Source organism: Leptopilina heterotoma, unplaced genomic scaffold, assembly GCF_015476425.1.
Source record: "Leptopilina heterotoma isolate Lh14 unplaced genomic scaffold, ASM1547642v1 Lhet_211, whole genome shotgun sequence".
NCBI lineage: Eukaryota > Metazoa > Arthropoda > Insecta > Hymenoptera > Figitidae > Leptopilina > Leptopilina heterotoma.
This window is the reverse complement of record NW_025110928.1, coordinates 501,558-526,733: the sequence shown is the minus strand read 5'-3', so window position 1 is coordinate 526,733 and position 25,176 is coordinate 501,558. Positions and strand designations below refer to the sequence as shown.

General features: G+C 22.2%; 1 protein-coding gene across 3 annotated transcripts in view; it reads right to left on the bottom strand.

The window, feature by feature from the left end:
* LOC122501555 (centrosomal protein of 164 kDa) overlaps positions 1-14,206 on the bottom strand; it is a 46,464-nt gene extending 32,258 nt beyond the window's left edge. For all 3 annotated transcript variants that reach the window (XM_043611106.1, XM_043611107.1, XM_043611108.1), the window contains exon 1: positions 13,882-14,206. In XM_043611106.1, coding sequence (XP_043467041.1) covers positions 13,882-13,960 — 79 coding nt within the window. In that variant the 5' untranslated portion in view covers positions 13,961-14,206. The remainder of the gene's footprint in view (positions 1-13,881) is intronic.
* Positions 14,207-25,176: the final 10,970 nt, after the last annotated feature.

Sequence of the window (25,176 nt, the reverse complement as noted above, 5' to 3'; positions counted from 1 at the left end):
ATTAGTAACAATTTTTACTAATTTTTAGTGGCTTTTACTAGATGCTAGTAGAAAACTACTAATTCATTAGTAAGCCGGCTTACTAATTTGAAATAGTAAATAATAAGACTTACCAATTGAATTAGTAGTTTTCGACTAGCAAATAGTCAAAAACTACTAAAAATTAGTCAATACTGTTACTAATTCAAATATGTAAACGAATCCGCTCTATTTCATCAGTAGAAAATTACTAATTCAGATTTAGAGAGTACTAATAATAAAATAACAATAGTAAAAATAATACTAAAACTATTCTAAATAATAGCAGTAAAAAAAAGCAAAAAAAAAGTCAGGAAAATTCTACAGAATTTTACAAGAATAATTGTATAGATTCATTTTACAAAAACTTTTGTGAATAATCTGTAGAATATCACTAGAATAGTTCTATAGAATTTCTAGATGAATTTTAATATATATTTTGCAATAAAAGAAAGATGTAATTAATTTCAGATACAAATCAGAAAATAGAACATAAAATATAAACAAATAAAAAAATAAATAAAAGTTGAGATAAATATAAGTAAAAGTACATTATTTATAATTAATAGTATAATAGTATTGATATTATTGAAAGTACATTGTAAAGAGGTATGTTAAAATTTAATTCCAAATAATTAAAGTCAGTCTTTACAGGAATCAACTAAAAATTTTGCTAATATAATAAAATTTTTATAGCTGTTCCAGATAAAGCTTTTATTCCATGCATAAAAAAATAATAACCAAATAAATATTAATAACTAAAAATAATAATTATTATACAAATAATAAATATATTACAATAATTAATTTTCCTCTCACTTTTCTGACCGAAGAACTCATAAATATATAATTGAAACTAGAGTAAAAGTCTTAAAAAAAAGCAATGGAAATGCATCAGACAACTATATAAAAGATACAAGTGTATATAATTAAATTGTTTACGATCAATTAAATCAGACTGAATGAAAACATTTTTTCCCTTTAGAGAAACGTAATAGAAAAAGAAAAAAAAAATCTGAGAAAAATATGAAAACGTTCAGGTTTGATTTAAGGAAAAGAAATTCAAGGTAAAAGAAGATTATATAATTTGCACAGAATCCTCTTATATACATCATAAATATAAGAGGAATTATCATTTCCAAGAAAATAAATATAGTTTGTTGCAGAGTATATATACTTTTTGTTACACAGTATAATAACGTTTAATTAATTTTTCGTATATATATATTTAAAGATTTTCCTTTCTAGCGATTGAAAAACAAGGAGATGAAAAATATTGTGCTACGTGATTGTAAATTTTTCGAAGTAAATACATTTTTAAGGAGATTTTTTCAAAATTAATTTTCCATTAACATCTCCAATTAATATTTTTAATTAATATTTTCAACTATGATTTTTAATGAATATTTTCAACTACGACTTTTAATTAATATTTTCAACTAGGACTTGTAATTAATATTCTCAACTGACATTCACAGTTAACATTTTCAATGAATATTTTCGATTGACATTTACAAATTAATTAATAAATTAAAGATAAATAATTAATTATGACAATAATTACATAATTAATTAGCTAATGACAGTCATGTAATCATTAAATAATAATCGTGGTATTAATCAAACGTTTTAATTTTAAATAATAAATAAATTTAAACATTAACAAGTTACTATTTTCAATTAACACTCTCGATTGACATTTTTAAATGAACTATTAAATTAAGAATAATTAATTGCAACAATAATTATAAAATTAATTAATTAGTTAACAATCATTTTTTTAATTATTAAATAACAATCTTTATATTATTCAACTAATTTCATAATAAATGATAATTAAATTTCAATATTTACAAGTTAACACTTTTTATTAACATTTGCAATTAATAGTCTTAATTAACATTTCCAATTAACATTTTCGACTGATATTTTAAAATTATTTAATAAATTTGTAATAATTAATTGTAACAATAATTAAATAATTAATTAGTTACCAATAATTCTTTAATTATTAAATAATAATTGTGCCATTATTCAATAATTTTTATAATAAATAATAAATAAATTTCAGCATTAACAATTTAACATTTTCGATTGACATTTTTAAATTAATTAGTTGACAATAATTTTGTAATTATTAAATAATAATAAAATAATAATAAAATAATAATAAAATAATAATAAATAAATAATAAATTAATTTTATTATTTAAAATTAAAATTAAATTTTCCAATTATTAAATTATAATATTGGTATTCAATAATTGTTTAATAAATACTAAATAAATAAAATATTTTTTTAATCACAATAATAGTTGTAAAATTATTATCAAAAATATCAAACAATTATAAATTCGTCTACAATAAATAAAAAATAAACAAAAATAATAACAAATCAATTTAAAAAATGAAAAATACTTAGAAAATATTAATTATCAGCTTCTACTTTACATATTCTTTACAATTGCTGCTCTTGACCTTCTTTCAAAATGAAGTAATTCTACAAAAAATGGTTTCCAGGTAGAACATGACTTTTATTGTTAAATCGATGGAGTTTATTGAAAATATTATCCGCACTTTAAAAGCTTGCGATGTAGTCTACCATTTTTTTTGTTTCTATATATATGTACAGTATAAAAATCAATAAAAAAACAATTGAATTATTATTTTTCATCGTCTTGTTAAATTATTTTTCTACTGCCAACTTATCGTTGAGTTTTATCATTAATTTTTTATACGACTTTTCGTGTGTAAAGACATTTAACAGTAATTGTAGTTTTCAAGTGTGGAATAAAAATTTAGTCAACTTTCTTTCTTCAAACTATATTTTATACAATATAATAATTATGTATTCGTGAATATTATAATTAAAAAATTCTTTTCCTTCAATTTCACTCTGTTATATAATTAAAAACTTTGTTCTATTTTATTCTTTAAATATTTATCCTATAAAGAAAGGTTTTTAAAAAAAAATTTGTAATTCACAAAAAATAGAAGGGAAAAAAAATGAATAAAAATTGGAAAGTATAAAATTTTTATGTGATATTTTCGCAGCTTATATAAAAGACGATAAAAAGCTTTTATCCATCACGAATATATTAAAATATAGATTTTGAAAAGTCACATTGTGACAATATATTCAAGATGAATCGTGACTGAAATTCGAAAATTTTTTATTGAATTTCTTGAAAATTAGGTCTCATTTTATTTCATTGATTCACTGACATAATTTTCATTTGTAGAATTTCGCAAAAGAAATTTGCATTAAAATTTTAAATTCCCCCTTTACTATATATATGTATTATTTCATTCATTCAATATTTTTCTTTTCTAATTTCAATTCACAAGGAAAAGAATTTCATATGAAAAACTTCCTTTTCATTCACTTTAAAAATTTTTAATAATATTTGAGAGAGAAAAAGACTATTCATGACAGAAAAGCACTTTCTTTCAGGATGATACCACAAAAGAATATCAAGAAATCGATATATCTATAAATTTGGACATTTCATTTGGTTTCCTTTCAAAGCCAAAAAGCCAAAGTTTTCCATTATTTCGAATCTGACATTTTTTTATCTTAGAGCAAAATTTTTAATTCACAAAATTTATGTTTTCTTACTACAATACGAAAAGAAAAACGATAAACTCTATTCCCACGATTTTAATCAGTGAACTATGACTGAAAATCAGTCAAAACTTACTGATTCAGTTTTAGAGAGTATAATTTTATGTTAATTATTTTCTACTTCAAATTAGTTTCTTTCTACTAATAGTTCGTTATTTTATATTAATAAATAGTTATTTCTTACTAAAAAATAAAGTTATTTTTTTACTAATAAATAATTATGTTCTATTAATTAATAACTAATTAGTAACATATAGGAACTAATTTTTAGTAAAAAATAAGTAATTGAAAATATAAATTAACCAACTATTAGTAGAAAGGAACTAATTTTTAGTAGAAAATAAGTTACTATTTATTACTAAAAAATAACTAATTGTTAGCTAAATCTAAGCTGACTATTTGCTTCCGCAATTGGTAAAAAAATTACTTATTATTAGTAAAAAATCAATAGTTAATTGTATTAGTAGAAAATAGCTAATTAATAATATAAAATAATTAACTTTTCACTAGAAGAAATTAATTTGTTATTTTCTACTAAAAAATTAGTTCTTTTCTACTAATAGTTGGTTATTTTATATTTATGATTATAGTTATTCTTTACTATTAAATAAATATTTATTTTCTACTAATAAATAACTTATTATTAGCAAAAAGAAAATAACTAATTATTTATTAGTAAAAAATAAGTAATTATGACTATAAAATAATTAACTATTCACTAGAAGGAAATAAATAATTATTTTTTACCAAAAATTAGTACCTTTCTACTAATAGTTGTTTATTTTATATTAATGATAAGTTACTTTACAATTAAATAATTAGTTATTATCTACTAAAAAATTAGTTCCTTTCTACTAAAAGTTGGTTATTTTTTGATAATGATTAGTTATTTTGTACTAATAAATAAGAATAGTTACTTTCTATTAGTAAAAAACTAATTATTATTAGCAAATAATTAATTATTATAATAGCAAACAAATAACTAATAGTGGAAAGAAACTAATTTTTAGTAGAATTTAACTAATTACATATTAGTAGCAAATGACTAACTGTTTGTAGAATGGAACTGATTTTTAGTAGAAAATTACTAATTACTAGTGGACAATAACTAAATATTTATTAATAGAAAATTGATAACTATTAGGAAGAAATGACAAATAACTAGTAGAAAATAACCTAAAAGTGAATTTTACTAATAATTAGTTATTATTAACTATTTGATTAGTAAAATTTTACTAATTGAATCAGTGACTGAGTTTCTACTATCAAATTAGTTATTTTAAATTTATTCAAATTTAGAGAGTAATTAAATATTTAGTTAGTATTATTAAGCCTTATCAATTACTATTATTATGAATAATTTACAATTTTAATTATTATAATTATAATTCTCAATACCAAATTTTAAAAATTTCACCTTAACAATAATTGAGCAATTTGGAAAAAGATTTTAAAATTCGACGAAAATATGTTTAAGATTATCTGTTTAATGTACCGTACTGGGTTCGCACTAGCAAAGAACCAGTGTTCGATTCTTCATGCCTAGAAATTTTTTCAATTTCTAAATTTTACTGTTTACGCTGTACAAAGTTTATAATAACTGCATTAAACTATATTGTGTGAAATCGTAATAATAATTCAGAGCAATTAATAAAATTTAGCAAAAATTTATAATATAATAGCAATAATAAAAATAGTGAAAAACTGCCAAAAAAATGCATAATATTATTGAATTAAAATTTGAATAGCTTTTCCTATTATTTTTTCTTGTTTCAATTTTTTTTTATTTCATAAATTTATTTTTAAAAAATTGTTGTTTTAATTTTTTTCTTTAAATTAAAATGTTATGTAAATAGAATAAATTTCTGAATAATTACATATAAATAATAAATAAAATAATAAATTTGAATTAATTAATGAAAATTTAGTGTTATCAATGTCATTAATATGTCTTTTTATAAACCAGTGGACAAACTGATATTAAGGAAAATTAAAGTCTACAAAATGACAGGAAAGTCATTAACTTCGTTTTATTTAAATAGTTTGTTAATATTTATTTTAATTAAACATTAATAATTGTACTAAATTTCTACTCAGAAAAAAACATGTTAAATTTGTTGCAGTGTCGATTAAAAAATATTGCAATTTTAATTACACTTCTTTTTTTTGTGTGTAAAATTGTAAAACAGAAAAAAATTCATGGACATGAAGAATCGAACTCCGGCTCTTCGCTGTTACAAGTCTGGTACGTTATCCACTCGGCTATCTCACACATTAAGTAGATTTTTATTTTAATTTTCATATTACAATCAATTCTTTAGAAACTAATTTATCGAAATAAAAATCTACAATTCAGAATTACAAAAATTTGTCTGATTCAAGTAAAGTGGTTCTAAAAAATAAAAACTTCCACTTAAATCAAAAGCTTTTCTTCGAAAATGGATACTTCCTGAAAAAGACGCTAATAATAAAAGTTGACGTTACAAGTAGAATTTGTGAAAATTTTTGGAAATATTTGTCAGCACATTAAAGAGAGTGGAAATAATGTACGTGACAGAGATCGAGGAAGTAAACAACATCGATTTCTTAAAGCACTCCTACTGCTCATATGTTCACTGTTGTTTGAATCAGTTAGAAACAGTTCAAAAAAAAAGAAGAAGAAAAAACGTACATTTAGCAATTCCTTTCACTTCAGCAAACAAAGTCTCGTCTGTGCTACTTCTTATTAGGAAACTGAGAGCATTTTTTTTCCTTTTTCGTTCCTAAATGAAAAAGAAGAGGAAAAAAAAATCTGGCCTCTGGGTTTAGGTCGCGATTTATAAAAAGCATCTCACAAAAAAAACCTATCCCTCTCTCTCTCTCTCTCTCTCTCTATTCAAAAAGAGAAAAAAAAATCCACAAAATAATTCAAAAACCGTCCTCTATATGTACAGATATCTATATAAGATGTCGATTAAGGTTTGACAAAAAAGGCACGATTAAAAATTCCATCAAGGCACAGCTTGACAGGTGGACTTGTACCTGGGGGTTGGTTGGTAGTATAACCGGGAACACCAGCTGTCTCTGACGGAACAAGTTTGTACCAATTGCCATGGCAATTGTAGACAAGACAAAAAATATTTTCCTCGCCCTCACATGTGCTCGAAAAAATTTACCGAATCATTTAAGCAGCTGTTAATATAATTGAAATATATTCTATATTTAAAATTGTCGAAAATTTCCACATTTATTTGATAATTTTGATAAGGAAAAAAATTATCAAGAAGATTGGCAAAGACGACAAAATTTTAGCCGCACTGCGGACTCTATTGATTTTCCCAAGCTCTCTCCCACTTGCTCCCTCTCTCGTACTCTCTTTCTCTATCTATCCTGTACATATACATATATATATATAGATAATATGTAATGCTGACGGTTCACCGAGGGAAGAGCGCAAAACTCTTAATAAAGCACCCAGATACTATGTAAATAAACAAGGCAATTCGATGTACGCATAATTTCACTGCGAGTAATTAATTTACACACGTTTGCTTTCGAATTATCTTCCCGACAACTACATCATTCCTTTTGATCATTAAATTTCGCCCGATAGTCATTGGGAAATATTATTTCGTCAATTTTTCAATTTTTACACTATTTTTATTATTATTACTGTTATTATTACTATTATTATTATTAACATTCCTTTTGCTAATATTTTTATTATGACAAAAATTTTTATTAATAGTATTACTAGTATCACTAATATTTAATTATAAAAAATATTTTTATTATTAGTATTACTAGTATCATTACTAGTATTAATATTATTATTAGTATTATTATAAGAATAATAATTCTAGTATTAATAATAATTCCTAGTATTTGTATTATTATTAGTAACATTACTAGTATTTTACTACAATTTTCATTACCATTTCTCTCTAAACTTGAATTAATTAAAGATAACTAATTATTAGTAAAATGTTGACTGATTTTCTGCTTCAACAATTCGTAAAAAAATAATAAATAATTAGTAGAAAATTAGTGATTATTAACAGAAAATAACTATTAGTAGAAAGAAACTAATTTTTAGCAGAAAATAATTCATTACATTAATAAAAAATAACTAATTATAGTAGAAAATAGTAGAAATTAGTAGAAAGACATAGTAGAAAAAAGTAGAACAGTAGAAAATAACCTAGTAGAGAATAAATAATTAATTATTGGTAGAAAATAAATATTTTATTAGTAGGAAATAATAAATAACTAGTCGAAAATAACTAATTTATTATAAGCAGAAATTAACTAATTACTATTAGTATATAATTATTACTAGAATATAACTAAAAAAACAGTCAAATTTGTCTAACCAAATCAGTTACCAAATATTTTAGTTACTACTTACTAGCAACAATTTGCGCTCTAAAGCGCGAGGCTAACTTTCAAACTTACTATTTTAAGTAAAATTAGCAATTTTAAGTAAAATTAGCAATTTTAAAAATAATTCAATTTAAAAATTTTTAATTAAAATTTATTGTTAAAAACATTAAAAAATTGAATTTTTGAGAAATTACAAACAATTTCAGAAATTCAATTATTTTAAAAACTAATAAAATTTTTCTTATAAAATTCAATTATGTTACAAAAATTGAAAAAAAAAATTCTCGTCAAAACCCCAATAATTATCTTAATAAATAACAAAATTCTTCGCCAAAGTACAATTACTTTCAAAAATATCAATAATATTCTTGTCCTAATTTCAATTATTTTCAAAAATTTTTCTAATTTCAATGATTTTCAATATCTACTATTTTAATAAAATTTCCCAAGAAGAATATAATTATTTTTAAAAAAATTTTAATAGTATTGTACGTAACTATTTAATTATTTTCATAAATAATAAAAATTTCACAGGAATTCAATTATTTACAAATTTTTTTTTATAAATTTCTTCGTAATAATTCAATTATATTTTCATAAAAAAAAATTAAAAATTCTAGAAAATAATAATTGAATTGAAATGAAAAAAATAATTTTGAAGAAGTTACAGTAACAATATTCTTATAATAATATAAAATAATAATTTTCTCACTCGGTCATCTTTAATTATTGTTATAAAACATGAGGAAATCGATCACTCCGAGTCGAAGACTCGGAGTTATCGATATCTTCATGTTTTATAATAATATTCTTATAAGTTATTGAATTTAAAAAGGTTTTAATTTGAAATTTTTGAAAATCCTAATTCCTATGGAAAAAGATTATTAAATATTTATTTAAAAATTAAAACAGAAGTTACTGATGTTTTCAAATAATTTTACAATTATGGAAATTCGTAAATAAATGTAACGGAACATTTTTTTGCGTAAAATTTTTCACTTTATTTTCAAAAAATATTAAAAGTTTCAATTTCATTTTCAATTAAAATTTGTAATTGACAAATAGAATTTATAAACATTTTTTTCCTTTATTTTTAAAAAACTTTGAATTTTATTAAAGCAATTGAAATTTGTTTTAAAAAAAGCATATAATAAACAAAATTTTTTTGTTAATAATTTTTTTTAAATTTTGCAATTTAATAGTAAATTTATTAGTAAAATTTAGTAATTAAAGAGCAAAAAGTCAGTCACTAATTCAAATTAGTAAACATTTTTACTATTTCAAATTTAGAGAGTAATCCATTTTAATTAATTATTAATAACTGTTTGATTAGTAGAAATATTACGAATTGAATGAATGATTGACTTTTTACATCAAATTAGTTATTTCTACCTAATTTAAATTTAGAGAGTTGGTACTATTATTGGTATCTCTTTAAATTTGAATTAGTTTAAAATAATTAATTTGTTAGTAAAAAGTTAGTCACTGAATAAATTATCAGTATTATTTTTACATTAATTAAATAGTTAATTATGACTAATTATTAGTCAAATTAACTTTTGTGAATTGGTATGTCAAATTAGCAAAAAATTTTGGTAAGTAATTCAATCAGTCTAACTATTTTTCTTATTTATTTATTGATTAATATTATATTAATATTATTTATTAATAAAATTAGTTGTTTTTTTACTAATTGCTAAAGCAAAAATTCGGCCAAAATTTTACTAACAATTAGTTTTTTTTAACTAATTAAAATTTCGAAAGATTATAGTATTATCATTACTCTTTGCTTATTATTCAATCTGATTCAATTGTATATTATTAATTTACTGTTTATTAAAATCATAAATTTTTTAATATTTCACACTGGAATCTAGATAAGTAGATATTTCAATAATATTTAAATTAATTAATTTTTAATATTATTAAACCTCGACAGAATAATAAATATTTTAATATTAATAAAATTATAATTATTATATTTCATTTAATTCTATTAAAATTTTTGTGTAACAAAATAATTATCCAAAATAATTGCTGATCAGGAAAATAATTACAATAGTATTGCAAGCAAATTATAAATTCCAATAAAATTTAATTAATAACATATTCCAGAAATAGAAGCAGAAATTTTGTCAATATTATTTTTTAGTATAATTATTATTATTTTTCTTCTTATTATTATTATATTCCATATTATTATTGTTATTATTATTATAATGCTGTTATTATTTTATTGTGACCATTTATTTTCCTAATTACCAATCAGAATAATTTATAAAGATAATAACAATAATAATAACATTTCACATATACATATAGTGGCCGCAATTAACTAAGCGAAATGAAATTAGCAAAATAAATAAATAAATTATACAGTTATCATTCTGAATAAATTGTCTTTTGAGTTTAATTGAATTGTTTAAAAGCAAGATAATCCGTTGTGAGTAAAGCCAGAAGTTGCATTGCGAAAGCTCGTCTAAAAAAACTTTCAAGAACTAAATCGCAGTTGACAACAAAGTGTTAACACATTGTCGAAGATTAATAATGAAACATTATTCAACTTGTTATAAATATACAATAATTTCACAAGTAAAATTCACATTATATCTAATTAAATTTTTTTTATATCTAATTAATTTTTATTTATATTTTATATATAAATTTTTTTATATTTTGTATATATAAATTTTTTTTTATATTTTATACAAATTTTTTTTTTTCATATTTACTATCGAATCGGGAACTATTTTTTTCTAAACTTCAATTGACAATAATCTATAATTATAAATAGTGACATTATTGATAATATCAACGGTAACAACTTCTGTTTTTTTAAACATTTCAAATAAATTTAAAAACAATTATACGGAATCATAAAATATTTTTATTTTAAATTTTATAAATAAATAGCGATGCTAATAAAATTAATAGCAACAACTACTACAAATTGAAATTTTTTGAAATAAAGTAAATGAAAATAAATATCTGAGCCAGAAATGCTAAGAATAATAATAAAATAGTAAACAGTGGAGAACTGATTATTTTTTAATTATTTGTTTTAATTAAAAAGGGCTCTAATAAGGGCCTTCTTAGGAACGAAGTTGGCCCCTGCTAAAGCCCTATTGTAAGTAGGGCGAAGTAGAAAATTTTTAAATGAGAATATAAAAAAATTATAATAATAATTGTATAATAAAAATTGTAATTATAATTATGATAATTATTATAATTATAATTTTAATAATTGCAGACATATTAATTATAATAGCAGTAATAATAATAATGATTAAAATAATACCAACAATAATAATAATAATCATAATAGTAGCAATAAAGCAATAATAATAGCAATAATAATAATAATTTAGTATCATTAAATAATAAATATAAAAAATAGTTATTACAATTATTGATAATAATAGATTGGACAACAGTGTTTATAAAAAACAAAAAAATTAATTTTTTCCCAAAAACACATCTAATACTGATAAGTGAAATAAAAACGTTTATAATCTAGATCAGCTGAAAACCAGTAAAATTGAGTTAATATCTTATTTTGAAAAACAGGTTTCCAGTGTCAACAGCCGATAAATCGGACTTCCGCGTATCCAGGGGTTTATCCGCGCAAAAAACTAGGTCATCTTGTGCAGGGGCTTCAGGAAATGATTTTTCTCGACTCTCGAAAAGAATATATTTTTATTTCATTCCTTTTCCTTTCTTTTTTTCTTCTTAAAGAAAAGAATAAATATATTTGTATACACTACATATAAAAGAAAAAAAGATAAGAATTTGCATATATTCATAAATAAACAAGAATAAACTGGTATTACTTTTATCAGTGGTTTGCCGACCTGAATAAAAAGAAAAAAAAAGAAGAAAAAAAATTACTATAAATAGCGATTCGTTCATTAATATGTTTGAAGAAAAAAAAGAAGAAGAAGAAAGAAATGATTTTCATTGATTAAGATTGTATCAAATAAATAAATGTAAGTAGAGTGAAGGAGAGAGAGAGAGAGATTGTATATGTATATGAACTGCGAGAAGACGAAAATAATGATGATGCAAAAAAAATTTTTAGAAACGGGCGGTGTTATTCAGCTAGCAGCAGCAGCAGTAGCAGTAGCAGCTGATTGAAAAACAAAAGTTTTTTTCATAATGTTCTCTCAAACGCAACTCGCGATAATTCGCTAATATGATCTCGGGCTTCGAACTTGTCATTGTACGTCAGAACCAACGTTTGCTCAAGGACGTGACCTTTACGCCATTTTTTTCACTTTATTTTTTTTTTATTTTTAATGTAAAATCTATAAAAAGTGATTAATTATAAGGTGTTAAATTGTTAAAAATTCTGTGGAAAAAACGAAATGGAGAAAGAAAATGAAAAACAAAATATAAAAAATAATTAAAATAATCTTTGTGTAAATGCTAAGTTATTTAATAAATTTATCCTTTCCGAGAATTCCTTTCCAATTAAGGAATCATTATTAAGTGGCAGTAATTAGTGCTTTTGGTTTTTCAAAACAATTTTTTTCCATTCTATTCTCTCATTTATTTTTTTTCTTTAAAATAATTTTTCCAAATAATTCTCCTAAACATAATTTTTCTAAATAATTCTCCTACATAATTTTTCTAAATAATTCTGCTGCATAATTTTCCTAAATAATTTTGCTACATAATTTTCCTAAATAATTTAGTGTTTTTTATTTTTCTAAACAATTCTTTATTTTCATTTTACTCTTCGCTCATTTATTTATTTTTTTATTAATAATTTTCTGAAATAATTGTCTTACATAATTCTGCTAAAAAATTCAGTGCTTTTAATTTTCAAAATAATTGTTTATTTTTATTTTATTCTCTGTAAAATTATTTCCTTTTTTTAAATAATTCTTCAGAAACAATTTAATGCTTTTAATTTTTCAAAATAATTTTTTATTTTCATTTTATTATCTGCTAATTTCTATTCTTTAAATCATTTCCGCACAAATAATTATTCTAAATAATGTTCCCAAATAATTATTCTAAATAATTTTCCAAATAATTATTATAAATAATTCTTCTTAATAATTTTTAAAAATATTTCTCATAAATAATTTCCCCATATAATTCTTTCATAAATAATTTTCCTAAATTATTTATTTATTAATTTTCGAAAATAATTCTTCTAAATAATTTTTTTAAATATTTTTCCTGAATAATTTTCCTACATAATTCTCCTATAAACAATTTTCCTAAATAAATCTCCTCAATAATTTTCCTAAATATTTCTCCTGAATAGTTTTCTTAAATATTTCTGCGAAACAATTTTCCCAAATAATTTTCCTAAATAACTCTCCATAATACTTTTCCTAAAAATTCCTCATAAAAAATTTTCTTAAATATTTCCTGAATAATTTTCCAAAACAATTTTCATTGCCTAAAATCCAAAAGGCATAAAATTTCTCCTTTCGTTTAAATTATAAATTTCGATCACCAAAAGGCTCACCTGAATAAATTAATTCATTAATTTCCAATTGGCCGGAATTTTAGTCGTTTCCTTTTTTTTATAACCCTAAAAAAATTTCCCACAAACTGAAAATTTATTTTCATCAATTAAAACCATCAATTATAATTAACTTCCACGAACTCAATTAACCTAAGTATTCTAATTAACCTAATTATAATTAAAATTCACTATCTCGTTTGTTTTGACAGAACGCTATAAGTAAACAAAATTTTTGGAAAACTTACATAAAACGAACAATATTTCCAAGCAAGAAAGCAAGCAAAAAAAAAAAGGAAGGAAAAAAGTGGAAAAACAAGCTTACATAAGTTACGACGATGAAGAAAAAGGAAAAAAAATTGTTGCAACGATTATAGAAAAATGTTAATTCACGCACCTTCGTTTGATGGATGCGAAGTCTCATCGAAGACCTCCCTGCACACAATAGTGGCAGCGCTGTCTTGGGAAATACTCATTTTCCACAAATTTCCCGAGAGTGTGTGTATATTATTTTATTTCCTATTGTTTTCTCTCCTTTTTCCCGAAAAAAAAGTGGAAAATGAAAGTTGTTTTTTTGAAAAAATATTTGTTTTGTTGTGATTTTTTACATTATGTCCTTTAATTGACCGGCGGATTCGCGGCAATTTCGCGTTAAATATAAATGAAATAATTGTGGGGATCCTGTCATGTTGACGTTTGCGCGAAATCCGAACTGAACGACGGTCAATGTTGAATACAAGTTGAATGTATATATAGGGGTAGGGGGAAAGTCGAACGATTGCAGCGAACCCTTCCTACCAAAGGAAAAATGGGGTGAAATTATTAAGAACTCATTTACAATGTTTGATGGGATAAATTACTCTCCCTTTTATTAACACAGCACAACCGCTTAACATCGGTTGTTAAGTTTCTGTTTTATCGACAACTTTCCTCTCTCTCTCGAAAAAAAAAAAAAATATTTTTCATTTGTTTTTTTTTCGAGAATTTTAATTTGAAAATATTTTTTATCATTTATTTCTTTTTTTTTAAATAAAAAATCAAAACTATGTCAATAGATTTCTGAATTATTAATAGATGGTAAATTGTCTGTTGAAATAGTTCCCGAAGAGACCGTGTGGTGGTTTTTTTTACTTATTTTTCAATTGTTTCAAATAATTATTTAATAAAAATGAAAATCTTTTTCTTTTTTTTATTCAAAAATTTTTCAAAAATTTTTATTGCTTTGTGAATATTTATTTTTATACTTTTTATATTTAAAAATATTAACTTTTACACTGTTCCACAACAAAGTGTTTAGTAAATAAAATAATAGTTATAAATAATAGTGGTTAAAAATTACAAAAAATAATTTAAAAAATTTTAAATACAAATATTAATCGAAAAAGTCTCTTCTAATTTCAATAGTCTGATATTATTCGCACAGGAATAATTAAAAACTTATGTTGAACAGTTTTGCAATTTATTAATAACTGAATAAATTAAAATTATTCCTAAATTGTTGAAAACTATTTTCGTTAGTTAGAAAAAGCAATTATTTTTTTTATCATTTTTCCTCGACTGTTTGCAAAATTTATAAATTATTTTACGGTGAAAAAGGAATTTTTTATTATTTTAAAATTAAAAGTGAATTATTAATTATAAAAAACTTGGGAATAAATTATGTTTAATTTATTAATTAATTTTTACAATTGACTTACAGGCGAGTTATAGGTCCTGTTAGTGCTGCCACTTGCCGGCGGATATAAAAAAAAATATGTCTTTCTACGTGAAAAAAAATACAGAATTTAAAAACACTAAAGTTTCAAAATTAACAAAAGTATATTAGATATTAATAAAATGGTATTTATAGTTATTAACAATTAACAATAGTAAAAATTAATTTTAATACACGTAAGCAAACTAACAAACAAATAATTTGAAAACATTTTGAAAAAGTACATTAACATAATTATTATTCAGTAAAAAATATTGTTAATATAAATAATATTAATAATATTATTAATAAATAATATTAATAATAATAAAAAATAATATTAATAACATTATTAATATAAATAAAAGATGTTTAAAATTCCTTTGTTTGGCATTGGTCAACTTTTATTTATATAATTTATAGCTTCAAAAAATATTTAATTATTATTAATAAATTCTATTCTTAATAATTAATATTAATTAACAATTTTAAGCTTTAAAAATAAATAGAAATATTTTGCATATTTTTCTATATTTTAAAAAGTATTTAAACATTATGTATTTATTGTCATGAATGAAAATTAAAAACTTTCTGTTGAAAATGCTTTATTTTACAATAATTATTTTGAAATTATTATCTTATGATATTGTAAAATTATTAAAACGTTATTATCATATAAATGTAATAACTATTATAACTAAAAAAAATTTATTTAATTTAAATAAACGATTTATTGTCAAATAAATATTTACTTGAATTAAATAAATTAATAAAAAAATTAAATATAAACAAGTAAACGGTCCTTTCAATCAAATTAATTTTTTTTTTAATGTAACTATTATGATTCTTTGTTCCAAATAAAAAAAAATAATTAAAAAAATACGTTAAAAATTCGAAACAATTCATTTACTCTTTACATTGTTATTTTTTTCTAAAACAAAAATTAATTTTACATTCAGAAAATATTTTCCCCCAAGAATTGTTTTTAATAAAAAAATTGCTATTACCCTTGTGAAAAAGTTCCCGGGAATGAGACCGAAAAATTCTCAGTAGTGACTCCAAGAATTTTTGTTTTTCATTTTTTTTTTCTCCAGGGAATTTCTCGGTCTCATATTCCTGGAAAACTTTTTTACGCGGGTAATTTTTATTTTTGTGTAGTTTTATTTCTTAATAATAATAAATTCTAATTATAGACATTAATTTTACTGAAATTTGTTAAAACTACTTTCTAAATTTAAATTAGTAAAAAATTTACTAATTTGAATTAGTGACTAACTTTTTTATACTTTTAAATCAGTACAAATAGTAAAAATTATTCTTTATTAGTAAAATTTACTGATTCAAAAGCAAAAAGATTGTCAGTAATTCAAATTAGTCAACATTTTTACTAATATTCAAATTTAGAGAGTACAAAGAACTTAAATTTAAAAATTATTCATTTCTTACAAAAATTTTCTTTTATTTTTGTCGTAGTTTAGTTGATTTTTACTCATTCAATTTATATTTGTACAGTCACACAATCACCATTTTTATGTGACCCATCATTTTAATTAGAAATCTAACGAACTTTATTAAATATATCGATTGGAGCATTAAAATTCTGACTCTTAATGGGAAAAAAATAAAGCGGACAGCATCGTTATTCATAATATGAGTGTTCAAGCTTAACGACACCATACATTCAGTATAATAATGCAAGAAAATAATTAAGTGATAATGATATCTCACTCATTTCACTTCCACATATATATCTATATAAAAAAATAATTTTATTGTGCAATGAAGCAATCGTATAAAAATTTTTCTTGTCATTCAACTATGACCTAATGATGTTTACATTAACGATCATTATGTAATTGGATTTTTAATATAATTTTTAATTCTTTATATGAATATGCAATCGCAGAAATTCTTATCCTGTAAAAAATTAATTGAAAAAAATAAATGCGAAAAATAATGTAGATAAAGGGAAAATGCTTTCCATTCATTTCTAGAGATATTTTTTAATTTTATTTTTCTTAATTGTGTTTTGAGAATAAAAATTCTCTTATCAAGCTATTTATTTTTTAGAAAGCAAAACGGTGATAGGATCTTTGTAAACTAGAATTAGTAATAAATTCATTTATTACTTTATTCTTTTATTCTTTTATTAGTAGGAAAATGGTGATATATTACCTTAATATTAATTATATTAATAATACAATTGTTATTAGTACTAATAATTAATTATTCATTTTTATTATCTTATATTATTATAAAATTAATCTTAAAAGTTAAAACCTTAATTAAATTAAATAATAATTATTGTTATTTGCAGAACCAGAATGGCGCAAAATTCAAATTTAATTACAGAAGATTATTTTAATTTGGTACTTTTGAACAATAATTTCTTATTTTTAATTAATGTATAGTCGAATTAATAAATTACAGTCGAATCTGTCGAAATACAACTATACCTATATTTAAAAAATTTCTTTGTATTGAAAAAATGTCCAATAAGAATTATTGACACTTTAGTTCCAGAATATTGTAAAAATATTACAAAATTAAATCATAAAACAATTTTTTAAGGATTGTTTCGGATTGTTTACTGTAATGAAAGTTGCATTCCGCCAGGTTTCACTGCACTTTAATTAATAATCAGCTTTAACTAACAATCAGCTTTAAATAATAATTGATTTTAATTCCAATCAACAACCAGTTTTAATTTTAATCGGTTTAATAATTATAGTTTAATTATATTTTACGTACACTAATAAGCTAAAACAAACAATTAGTTCTATAAGTAATAATCAGCTTTAACTAAAAATTAGTTTTAAGAACGTTTATCCAAAGAAAGACAGACTCACATAAAAATTAATCAAAAAGAACCCAAATCTTACTATAAATAGTATTTTCTGGAAGAACAAACATCAACTGTCAAGAAAAAAATTTATTTGTTTGTACAATTTACATATGATAACAAATTTTTTTTATTTTTATAGAATTTTTTAAAAATAATTCGTTTTTAATCTAATATGGCTTATTTTCTTGAGAAAATGATTGTCGACAACTTCAATGTATAAATTTTTAAACAAGCACACGACGTTTCAGAAATATGTTCATTTGTTTAAGAAAGCTCAAAATTTTCTTTTAATTTAATTTAATTTAATTTAATTTTCATTTAATTTAACACAGATTTTTCTTACAATGCAGTATTTTTTATTCGATTTTTCTGTGTATAACTAATTTTAGTAATATTCCCGCACGGCAAAAAATATGTAACTTTTACAATTTACCAAGTAAAAACTAATTTGCTTGGAGTTTTTGCTAATGTCAGTCAACTTTTACTATATTTTTAGAGTAAATTTTCCTACGTTTGAAGTAAATCTTTACTGATTTTAACAAAAATTTACTTCGAACGTTAAGCAACTTTTTCTCTGCAAATAGAAAAAGTTGTCAGTTTGAAATTGTTTTAATACAGTAAAGGTTTTACTACAAAAGTATAGTAAAAGTTACTTTATCCGTTTTTTCCGTGCCTCTAAATTTTAACACAGAAAATTGTGGAGTATTATTTTAACACCAAAATGTATTAAAATAATCTGCAACATTTTAATCCATCAAGGATTAAAATAATCCATCGTAGGATTATTTTTTCAAAATGTTTTAAAAATGATTTGTTTTTTATTTAAATACATTTTTTTCGTGCGGAAAAAATTAATCCAAAAAGTGATTAATTTAATCTTTTTTTTGGTGTTAATTTAAGCTCTCCAACAATTTTTAATACAATTTTTTTTTAGTTAACTGTGTTAATAAAATTCTTAAAATAAATCGTTTACATGCGGAAAAAAGCATCACTACAAAATCTTTCGAGCTTTTTTATCCAAAGCGAACGAGTTTTGGAAAAAAAGCTCGAAACTTATATAAGAAAACAAATGAAATTATTGCCATTTCAGTAAAAAACTTTTCCTAATTTTACAGTTTTTCTAAGGATATAAAATTTTGCGACAAAAAGTGAATCAAAACGTTGCATCGCAATAATTTTTATACATTTTTGTTCTCAATTTAATATCCTTAGAAAAACTGTAAAATTAGGAAAAGAATTCACTGAAATGCCAAGAATTTCATTCTATAGATTTTTGATACGTTTTTTCAAATTTCAAGTTGATATGAAATGGAACCAAAAAACGTATCAAAAATTGTTGCGAAATAACGCTTTGATTAATTTTTTGTTTCAAAATTTAATATCCTTAGAAAAAATGTAAAATTAGGAAAAGTTTTTACTGAAATTTTGAGATAAAAAATCAATCAAAACATATATGTTTTGATTCATTTTTTGTCTCAAAATTTGATATCCTTAGAAAAAATGTATAATTAGGAAAAGCTTTTACTGAAATTTTGACACAAAAAATGAATCAAAACGTATATTTTTTGATTCATTTTTTGTCTCCAAATTTGATATCCTTAGAAAAACTCTGAACTAGTAAACATTGTGGCTCCTCCAAAGAAAAGCTTTCTTCTTCACAATCCAAAAATTATTTCTAAAAAATATTTTCCTCTGCATGACTACAGCTTTTCTCTATTATCGAACATAAAATACCTTCCCATTCTCACACATTAAATTACCATATATTTACACTCGAAATTAAATAATTATTTCGTTTCAACAGTTACGAATAAGTTCAATGATTAAGAGATAAAAAAAATTTTCCTCTATAGAAAAAATACTAAATTATATATAACTGTATATAGGAACATATTACCCTAATATTTTTGAAAGCGCACACACTATCGAAAAAGACCTTTGAAAATGACCTTTGTAAATGTGTATACACTGACACAGGAGTGAATAAAATCCGTTATGTGACAGTGACAATGACATAGATGAAAAACATTTACTTAGTGTGGGACAATTCTATTGGTATTTAAGCCCTTTGCATTCACGCCGGGAGATCCCCTAATCTAGTATAACAACGTAACGACGTAACCTTGTTAAATAAATGTCAGAGGACACAAGCCCCGAGGGGTGGCAACGGTCAGACCCTGGATAGAGAAGGACCAACCCCTAAAAACTGGGCTAATGTTCAACAGAGAATCAAAATGGTGGATAAAACGATCAGAACAAAATGAAAAAGGGACCCTTTTATTGTATACATTGTGGAATAGTGGAATATTGTTACACTCTCTGCCATTCTTATTTTTTTTTTATTTTTTATTGTACAGAGCATGAAAATTAGAATTCAAATTCAATTATTGTACTTATTATTGTCAAACAATTGTTAAATCGACAATTAGTTTTTTAAATCTGAATTAGTCACTTTTGACTAATGAAATAGGAAAAAAAGGTTGGTTCATTAATAACTGAATTGACTAATTTTTAGTTAAAAGATACTAATTAGTAGTCGAAAACTATACTAATTTTGTTGCCAAGGCTAATAATTCATTCAGTAAACGTTACTAATTGAATTAGTGGTCTTAACAAATGAATTAGTAGTTCCAGAAAAAATTCAAACATTATGTATATAGTTTTTCATTAAGAATTAGTCAAAATGTTAACTAATTCATTTAATGAACGGTTCGGTCCTATTTAATTAATCAAAAATTAATTTCATTAATTAAGATTTAAAGAGTAGAAGCCGTTACACTAATTTAATTAGTAATACAGGGTTGCTACGAAACCTGGAAAAGTCAGGAAATTTTGATCGAAATCATGGAAAATTGTTGTTTTCTAAAGTTATTGTGCTTATTCTTGAAATCTAATTTCACTTAAATATTTTAAAATTAATTCAATTTTAAAAGAATTGCGTTTACAATTTCCATAAGTAGATAAACATCAAAATATTTTGATTTAAAATTTTGTAAAATTTCAATTTTAAATGAATTTAATTAGAAATATAAAAAAATTTAGATTTAAAAAAAAATTTTCTGAAATTAGTTAAATTTTTTAATACATATTTAATTGATTATTAAAAATAATATGGATTTATAGAAGAATTTTATTTAAAAACACTAAAACAAATTGAATTTTGAAGCAATTACAAATGATTGCATAAATTCAATTATTTTCAAAAGTTGTAAAATTCTTCTCAGAAATTCAATTATTTTCAAAAATTATAAAAAAATTCTTGGCAAAATTTTAATTATTTTCAAAAACTTTCCTCTATTGAATGATTTTTAATATCTACTACTTTAATAAAAATTCCTAAAAGAATTCAATTAGTTAAAAAAAAATTGAATAAAATTCTACGCAAACATTTAATTATTTTCATAAATAATAAAAATTTCCCAGGAATTCAATTATTTACAAATTATTTTCATATATTATTCAATTATTTTCATAAATAATAAAAATTTCACAGGAATTCAATTATTTATAAATTAATTTCATATATTATTCAATTATTTTCATAAATATTAAGATTTTTTACAGGGATTCAATTATTTTCATAAATGATAAAACTCAATGCTGAATTTCAATTATTTTTAATACAATTTTAATGGAATTCCTCGGAAAGAATTTGGAAATTTACAAAGAATTTTTTCAAAAATTATTTTTAAAAAATTGACTTGAAGAAGAATTTTAGTTGAAAATTCTAGAAATGAATAATCGTAATGATGAAAGTAATTTTTGAAGAAGTTACAGTAACAAAGTAGCAAGTTTTATAATAATATTCTTAAAAGTTATCGAATCTCAAATATTTGAATATCTTAATTTCTATAAAAAAAAAATAATTATTAAATATTTATTTAAAAATGAAGTTTTTGATGTTTTCAAATAATTTTTATTTTAAAAACCTGGACAAATTCCATTTTTTAACCTGGAAAACCTGGAATTCGAAAAGAGCAAAAGCGTGTCAACCCGGTAATATTTCTACTAATCAAATAGTTAATAACATCTACTCTTTAAATTTAAATTAATAATAAAAATTAATAAAAGATGTTCGAATACTTTTACTAATAAATTTATGGCTTCCAAAACTACTTTCTCTCTAAATTTAAATCAGTTGAAAATAACTGATTTAGAAGTAAAAATTCAATCACTAATTCAAATAGTAATATTTTTACTGATCATTTAGTTAAAAATAACTGATTGTTAATTAAAAATAACTGATGTTTCAGTAGATTTTTTTAAACCTATTCACATAGTCAAGATGTTTATTTAATTTTCCAGTTATTTTTTGCTGAAAATCAGTCATTTTTCACTGCCAATCAGTTATTTTTAACTGATTCAGAAGCAAAAAGTCAATCACTGATTCTCAGTTAAATTAAGACTACAATTTTAAGCTGATTTAAATTTAGAGGGTAAGTAATAAAAATTACTAATTACATGACGAAAAGTTGTGCACTAAATGATTTATCAACAATTTTACTCAGTGTTTTTAATTCACTAATTTTTACTCAATTTCACATAATTATATTTTAATCTGTGAAATTAATTGTTAGTAGAATTTAAATTTCAACTAAAAATTAGTAAAGCAGGTCGTGTTGATCGCACAAATTAAAAATTTTCGAATTATTTTACGGTAAACTTATATTTGTTAATTTATGTTTTATAATTTTATAATTTATTTTATGTAATTCCATTTCTCATTTTAATAAACATTTTTCAGTTTCTGATGAGGACAGAGCAGAGCTGTTTTTGTGTTTTTATTATTTTAATATTTGACTTGGAGAATTGATAATTTTCTTGATATTTTATATTATATCTTTTACCGAGTGATAAATTCTACAACTATTTAAAAATTAGTAAAGTTTTCCTAACAATTCGTAGATTAGTTTTATTTAAAGTTGATAAAATAATTTCAGTAATTTATTTGCTGCATTGTTGAAATTTTATTAAAATAAATATTCACTAAAAATAATCGCAAATTTCAATAATAAAAATCGAAAAAAGTCGTCTATTGAAATGATTAACAATTAGTTAAATTTCACTTTTTGTTAGTAGCATTTCACTAATTTATATTTAGAGAGTAATTATTAGTTAAATTAATTTTTATTTTTTTGCGAAAGTAATTGAAAGAGGGACCGCAAAAAGTGCCCGTTTTTTGTACATCGACAATTATCACAAAACGTAAGTAAAAAAATTCGGCCAAAAATCTTCTTAATCTGCGTGAAAATTGTAGTTGATCATAATTCTTGGTTTTTATTTAAGGGTAGCCAAACTCCTAATTCAACCCTCTAAATATTTACAAATTATGAAATTCATACCACCATAAATTCAACAAAAATAATTAATTATCAACGGTAAAACTGATAAATAACTAAAATAAAAAATCCATTTTATAAAAAAACAATCTCAATTACCTTAAGATCCTCAAAATGCTTTTCAACCCCCAAAAAACTACCCCTATTTGAAAAATTGACCAAAATAAACACAAAAAAAATTATTACTCTCCAAAATCTTCATCAAAATTATAAATAAAATTAATTAACTAGTGAGACTTAATTTCCTTGCTAATGTAGATTAATCCACCCCTCAAAAACTACCCCTAATTAAAAAAATTTACCACATTACACATTTAAAAAATTATTACTCCGCAAAATCTTCACGAAAATTATAAATAAAATCAACTAACTAGTCAGACTTTAATTCCAGGCTAGAGTTAATCAATCAACCCCAAAAAACTACCCCTTATTGAAAATTTTATTATATTCCACATTTAAAAAATTAATACTCCGCAAAATCTTGACGAAAATTATAAATAAAATCAACTGATCAGCCAGACTTTTATTCCATGGTAGAATTAATCAATCAACCCCCAAAAACTACCCCTAATTGAAATTTTACCATAATACACATTTAAAAAATTATTAATGCGCAAAATCTTGACGAAAATTAAGAATAAAATCAACTAACTAGCCAGAATTTAATTCCATGCTATAGAAGATTAATCAACCCCCCAAAAACTACCCCTAATTGAAATTTTATCATATAACACATTTAAAAAATTATTAATGCGCAAAATCTTCACTAAAATTATAAATAAAATCAACTGACAAGCCAGACTTTAATTCCATTGTAGAATTAAGCAATAAACCCCCAAAAACTACCCCTAATTGAAAATTTTACCATATTACACATTTAAAAAATTATTAATGCGCAAAATCTTCACGAAAATTAAGAATAGAATCAACTAACTAGCCAGACTTAATTTACTTGCTAAAGTATATTAATTAACCCCTTAAAAACTACCCTTAATTAAAAAATTTACCATATTACACATTTAAAAAAATTTTACTTCTCAAAATCTTCACAAAAATTATAAATAAAATCAACTGGAAAGCCAGACTTTAATTCTATGGTAGAATTAATCAATCATCCTCTAAAAACTACCCCTAATTGAAATTTAACCATTTTACACATTAAGAAAAATTTTACTCTTCAAAATCTTCACGAAAATTATAAATAAAATTAACTAACTAGCCAGACTTTAATTCCATGTTAGAGTTAATCAATCAACCCCAAAAAACTACCCCTTATTAAAAATTTTACCATATCACACATTTAAAAACTTTTTCCTCCGCAAAATGTTCACAAAAATTATGAATAAAATCAACTAACTAGCCTGACTTGATTTACTTGCTAAAGTAGATTAATCAGCCCCTCAAAAACTACCCCTAATTAAATAATTCACCATATTACACATTTAAAAAATTTCTTTTACACAAAATCTTCACGAAAATTATAAATAGAATCAAGTAACTAGCCAGACTTTAATTCCCTGCTAGAGTTAATCAATCAACCCCAAAAAACTACCCCTTATTAAAAATTCTACCATATTACACATTTAGAAACTTTTTACTCCGCAAAATCTTCACGAAAATTATGAATAAAATCAACTAACTAGCCTGACTTGATTTACTTGCTAAAGTGAATTAATCAACCCCCCAAAAACTACCCCTAATTGAAATTTTACCATATTACACATTTAAAAAATTTTACTCCGCAAAATCTTCACATTTAAAAAATAATTACTCTGAAAAATATTCACTAGTTAGTCGATAAAATTTATAATTTTT